This window comes from Lontra canadensis, unplaced genomic scaffold (assembly GCF_010015895.1).
Source record: "Lontra canadensis isolate GAN:19392208 unplaced genomic scaffold, GSC_riverotter_1.0 scaffold89, whole genome shotgun sequence".
NCBI classification, from domain to species: domain Eukaryota; kingdom Metazoa; phylum Chordata; class Mammalia; order Carnivora; family Mustelidae; genus Lontra; species Lontra canadensis.
The window spans coordinates 2039830-2045829 of record NW_022631083.1 but is presented as its reverse complement, the minus strand read 5'-3'; the positions used below and the strand labels follow the sequence as shown (position 1 = coordinate 2045829).

Here is a 6000-nt window from a genome sequence, read left to right as displayed (position 1 = left end):
CTCGCTTCCACTCCAGGGTTCGAGGCTGTCACCGTACAGAGGCCGTGGCAAGAAAATGCCCCGCGGGCTCCCCGCTGCTAGGGGGGTGGGGTCGGGTGGGGTGGGGAGCGGTCCCCACGCGGCCACGCCCCGGCCCGCCGCCCTCGGACGTCCTGCGTCAGCGTGCCCGGCTCTCGGCTCAAATTTCCGCTCCTCCTCCCGCGGGCCAAGAGGGCACGCCCATTGGCGAGCGCAGGCCCCCAGGCCGGGTCGGCCCCTCTGGCCGCCTGGATTGGTCCGACCGCCTACCGACGAACCAACGGCGTCAGCCCCTGTCCTAGGCCACGCCCCCTCCTCAGCCTCGGGCGCGCGACCGCTCTATCTTGACGATGCGCGCTCTGGGATCCCCGCCCCCTCCGCGCGCGCAGTTCCCCGCGGCCGCCGCCGCCTGTAACCTGCGCCGCCAGGATGTGGCTGGGGGCTGACGTCGGGTCCAGATGTGGCCCCGGCCCCGCCCACCCCCGGGGCCGGGCCGCCCACACCGAGCCGCGGCGCGCACGGCGGCTGTCCCGCCTGCCACAATGCGCGGCGAGGCTGCGGCCGCGACTTGGCGAGGTAGTCCCTAACGTCGCTGCTCGGCATCCTTAGGATAGGCCGCCCCTGACGCCGCGCGGGGACCCCACTGGCCCGCACCCCCCATGCGTTCACTCTTTGGTGCCCGGCCGGGCGGGCGCCTTGCGGACGCGGAGCCGCGCGGGTGACGGCAGAGGCGGCTGCGCGCCCAGCCCAGCCCGCGGAGAGGGCGCGCCGCGCCCCCGCCCCCCGCCCGCTCTCGGGAGGCCGTGGGTGCGGATGCGCCGCTGACGACTCGCAGCGACCAGCAGTGCTGCCGGCCCGCCGGCCGGAGCCCGCAGCATGGCAGCCGCCGCCTATGTGGACCACTTCGCCGCCGAGTGCCTCGTGTCCATGTCGAGCCGCGCGGTCGTGCACGGGCCGCGGGAGGGTCCGGAGCCCGGACCTGAGGGCGCGGCCACCGCTGTCGCCGCCACGCTGCCCCGCGTCGAGGAGCGCCGCGACGGCAAGGACAGTGCCTCCCTCTTCGTGGTGGCGCGGATCTTGGCCGACCTCAACCAGCAAGCGCCGGCGCCCGCCCCGGCGGAGCGCAGAGAGGGCGCCGCGGCCCGGAAGGCGAGGACCCCCTGCCGCCTGCCGCCAGCGCTGCCACCCGCCCCCGAGCCGGCCTCCCCCGGCGGCGAAGGTGCTGCGGCCGCGCCCCTCAGCCCCGCGTGGAGCGAGCCCGAGGCCGAGCTCGAGGCGGGGCTGGAGCCGGAGCGGGAGCCAGGGCCCGCGGGGAGCGGCGAACCCGGCCTCAGACAAAGGGGCCGGCGCGGCCGAAGTCGCGCCGACCTCGAGTCCCCGCAGAGAAAGCACAAGTGCCACTACGCGGGCTGCGAGAAAGTTTACGGGAAATCCTCGCACCTCAAGGCGCACCTGAGAACTCACACAGGTCAGTAGGGCCGCCCGGGCGCCCCGAGCGCGCGGACGGGGACAGCGCCAGCCACCGGGCCACGCCCCCGGAGCTGTCGGCGGGGCGGGAGGGGCGGTCGGGCGGGGAACGGTCGGGGCCTCGCCCTTTTCCCCGCCACACGGTCCAGTGGTCTGCCCCGCGCGCGGAGCGAGACGGGTCCGGGAGCTGGGAGCCGGCGCCCGCTCGGCGACCGCGCCCCCGCCGGGCACGCCCCCTCCCCGGGCACTCTCGGGCGGGGCCGCGGGGGCGGATGTCGTCATCGGGGCTGCGGGCGTAGACCCCGCGGGGGGCGGGGGGGTGGCGCGGGCAGGTGCGGGCGAGCTGGGTGGGGACCTCGCGTGCTGCTCCGGGAGCTGGGCGGCGGGGGCGCCCCGGGGCCGCGGGGGAGGGGTGTCCTCGCCCCGGCCCCTCCCCTGCCGGCCCCTCCCCCGCCGGCCTAGCGCGCTCTCAGGAGGGGAGGGGCCCGCCCGGCCCGGCCCGGCCCGGGCGAGCGGCGGGCTAAGTTCACGCGGGGACAGGGCTCCCTCCAGCCACTCGGCACATTCTTCGTTCTCTTCTTCCTGTAATTTTTCCAGCGTTCTAAGGTTTAATTTGTCGAAACCAGAGCCAGCAGCGGCCGAGGCGGGGGGCGGTCCGGGTTCTCCGCCGGAGGCTCTTTGTGGGAGCCCCGCCCATCCGGCCAGCGGGGGCGCGCCCGACCCGAGAGGGCTCTTAGGCCTGGGGGCGCTTTCTCCAGAAAGGAGCGCCCAGTCCACAGCCGGTTCCTCCGCGCCGCCCTCTTCTCTGCGCTGCTTTCACCTGCCGGGCGGCACCTGCACAGGGGGCGGTCGGTCTCAGAGGACCATCGCCTGACCCCCGACCCCCGGGCAGCCCTCCCCTTCCCAGGGGCCCGGAACCTCGTCGTTGGTTGTTTTTCGTTTTTTTTAAACAACGGTGGGATGCAACCTTTCCTCCCAGGTTGGTTTAAAGAATTGTGTATTTTTCCTGGGCTCACGCCAACTCTTCTGTTACACTTAATTCTTCCACATTTGGACCAGGTTAAAAACCCGTATAAATAAAGTTGTCTTGTTATCAGCGATTTAGACTTCGCATTTATAAAACAGTACAGAAACTGGCTAAAAGACTGGCGTAAAAACGGCAGTCCTCAAGACCCTGGAGCTGAAAGACCCCTTTCTCCTGGTAAATTTGGAACTGAGCTGTCCCAAGGTCTTCAGGTGTCAAGACCGGCGGATTTCAGACGAACCTTTACCTCGGAGGCTGCCCCCCGCTGTTTTGGTCCCTTGCTGCGAGCGCCCCAAATCACGTGGCTGGTGGTGGGGTCGAGGGTGAAGGCGGGGCCATTTCTACTCATTCTGAGTCAGAATTAAGTGTGTATGGACAGATATAGGGGGTGGGGTTAGTGTAGGGATGGATGTTGGTTCAATTTAGGAACATTATTGCAAGGGTGGGTGTGGCCGTAGGGGAGGGATCAAGCTAGGTTGGGATCCTGGAGCACCCAGATTACGGGGGCGGTTCCAGTGCGTGGGCCTTGGCTCGAGGACCGATTTGGGGCGCGAGGTCTGTAGTGGACCAGTAATTTTAAGGATTGGATACTTCGCAGCCTGCTTCACTGTGGCCTTCCAGCCGGCTAGCGGGGTTCAAGAATTGCGGAGAGGCTGGCTGAGGGGCGGGGCTCGCTGTCGTGGGCGGAGCAGGCTTGGATGGGGGCCTGAGCTGGAGGATAGCTTGTGGGTTGGTTCACTCCCTAATTCAGGCTCCAGTGTCCCTGAGCGGGTTCCTTGGCGAGAAGATTAGAGGCGATGGGAACCCGGGTCTCCCCCAGTGGGTGGAACCCAGTCTCTCTGGGGTGATTTGAAACCCCAAACAGGCAAGGGAGGATGGACCGCACACTGGCTGCAGTGTGCTGAGTCTAAGAGCAGGGAGCCAGCCTTGCCCTCCAAGTGTGCCCTACCTCCACAGCAGATGTAGACCTTCGAGTCAGGAATGTACAGGGTTCCTTTGGGGGCCTTGGAAATGTAGATTTCCAGGTCCCAGATATTGACCTCCCACTGAACACACAGTTTAAGTGGTGCCCCACGTGAATCTGATTATGAACCGAGAGCCTGCCTCTGGAGGGTGTCTGGTTCAGCTTCTGGTGGAGGGCACCTCTAGGGAGCCCATTTACAGCCTGTGCCCAGGTGTGCAGAACATAATTAGCTGGTGTTCATAGAGGGGAAAGGGGTAGCTCACAGGCCACAGTGTTGACTGAGAGGCCAGGCTACCCTGGAAAGACCTGAGCAGCAGACATTGGTTCTGAGGTTGCTGTGGTTTGGTTTGTGGGCTTCCCGCAGCTTTCTGGGGGGTCCCTGCTGGCAGTGGTTCAAGTCATGCCAGGCCTTACTCCACTAGGAACCACCACCACCACCACCACCCCACCCACCCATAGTGATTGTATGGCGGGGCGGGGGGTGAATATCAAACCCACTTTAGCCAAGAAGGCAGTTCCCAGCTTGCTCTGTCTAGCCCCGTGGGCAAGGACAGGTCCCCAGACCTCCCTGCAGCTTGGTAATGTCTCCCCTGACCACTTGGAAGGTGTGGGAAATGAGGCTATGAGTTTGAGAACCCTTCGGGAAGGACAAGGCTGAGCCTTGACTCTAGGGAGACCCAGCCTTCCCTAACTCTGCTGTGGTCTCCCACCCACACTGCCTGTCCCAACTGAATGCAAAAGAGCTGCCTGTCCTGGTTAGTTGTACGCCAGTCTCCTGGAGACTGATTACCCTGTTAAATTAAGGTAATTGTTGATATTATAACAAACATGTGATGAAGCAAAGACACTAAGGTTTTTGCAACTCAACACACTTTTTTTTTTTTTTTAAGTCACTTATTGGCTAGTCAGAACTTCCCAGTCCAGATTGGGAATTTGCTAAGTCTTGCCTTGGGGAATAGCAAGACCAGTAACATATTTTCTTGGGAGGCTGAAGGGCTTTGATGTGAACATTCGGGACTTGCAGAAGGGAAGGCCTGGGGCCCTCCGAGGGCCGATCATCCCGATCTTCCCTCGGAGCCAGCCAGGCCCTTCACCTGGAGATTGCTGCTTGTTGTGTGGAGTGGTGGGGCTTGGCAGGCCCCAGCACAATGGTCACTCAGCCTTTCTTGGCAGAGATGCCTTGAATACATTCCTACCTATTTGTTTCCACAAAGAATTGTTTTCAGAATGCCTCTGTGCCCTGTTTTCCCTGCAGCACGAGGAGCTAAAACATCCGAGGAGCTAAAACATCCGATTGTGAGCTGCCTGGGCTGGGTCCATTTTAGCAACTCTGGAGGCCTGGCTGGAAAGGGGGACGCTGTGCTGTACGCAGCTCCTCCCTCCTGCCTACCTCAGGAGAGACACATCCCTGGTTACCTGGCCCTCTTTGGGGTGGGGGTGGAAGTAGAAGTAGAGTAAGATTGCTTTCTTTCTGCCATTTCCTGTAATAATTTGGGTGGGGTTAGTTTGAAGTTTATCTTGAGCCTCCAAACAAGGCATTTGATCTTGAATGAGATGATTGGGGCAGGGTATTTAGGCTCCCTCCCCCCAACACAAAGTCTGTCCAGCCCTAGAGCCTGGTTTCCAGCCACGTTGTTCTCCTGGGCCCCTTGCAGGTGCCCTCCTGTGCAGCTGCCTTGGACCAGCAGCCTGCCGGGTAGAGTGTGAGCCACTTTAGCTCTCCTTCACCCTGGGCAAAGCCAGGCTGGCACAGAGCCAGCACTTTGTTCAGGATACAGGCAGGCTGGCGGTTCCCATCCCTGCTCCCGCATGGTCCTAGCCTGCCAGGGGGCCTAGTTGTGAAATTCTTCAAACAACACAGAAGCGTGTAGACAGAACATGCCAGCCTTCCCCTCCTCTGGCTAACCACTGTCCCCACGTGTTGGTGTATCCCTTTCCAGGCCCTTGTAACGGATTATGTGATGCATGCACATGCAGACATTTGAAAAGTACACATGCAGGATCCTAGCAAATACATTCTACCACAGGATTCTGTTGTGTGCTTGTTTCATGAGGCACCTTCGTTCTTTTTCCTGCCTGCGCGGTACTCCACATGGCTGCACGGTCCACAACCTGTGAACCCCTCACCTGCTGGAAGGATACTGCATTGCCATTCCCGTGTTTTGCTGTTTCGTGCCTGTAGCAGTGGACTCTGGTGTGAGTGTTGGTGCAGGGGAGCTGGCATTTCTATAAGATCGAGCCTTGGCAGTGTTACTGACCGTAGTGTAGACGGCATTTCAAAGCACTGTGGAGTTTCTCTGTTGACTTAAAAGACACATTATGTTTTTAAAGGAAATAGCACATTATGTTTTTAAAGGAAATAGATGGAGGTCTTGGTCTCCCCAGTACTGAGGTTCCTGCTGTGTTGCTGCCCTTTTTTTTTTTTTTAAACTTCTCCCAGTTCTCCTTTTGCACATGTGAGATCGTCATATTGAGAACATTTTAGAACAACACGAACAAAACCACCATTACTCTCATGCCTCATGCC

The 6000-nt window shown here is 61.7% G+C and overlaps 1 protein-coding gene across 2 annotated transcripts in view; it reads left to right on the top strand.

Annotated features, from left to right (window-relative positions):
• The first annotated feature begins 410 nt into the window (after positions 1-410).
• The window catches only part of KLF13 (Kruppel like factor 13), a 45642-nt gene continuing 40052 nt past the window's right edge, over positions 411-6000 (top strand). Inside the window, exons 1-2 of one of the 2 annotated variants that reach the window (XM_032835950.1) lie at positions 411-1486; positions 2299-2581. In XM_032835950.1, the coding sequence (XP_032691841.1) occupies positions 895-1486; positions 2299-2474 (768 nt within the window). In that variant the 5' untranslated portion in view covers positions 411-894 and the 3' untranslated portion in view covers positions 2475-2581. Of the gene's footprint in view, positions 1487-2298; positions 2582-6000 lie in introns of those variants that run through there. The other variant, XM_032835951.1, reaches the window with a different exon arrangement.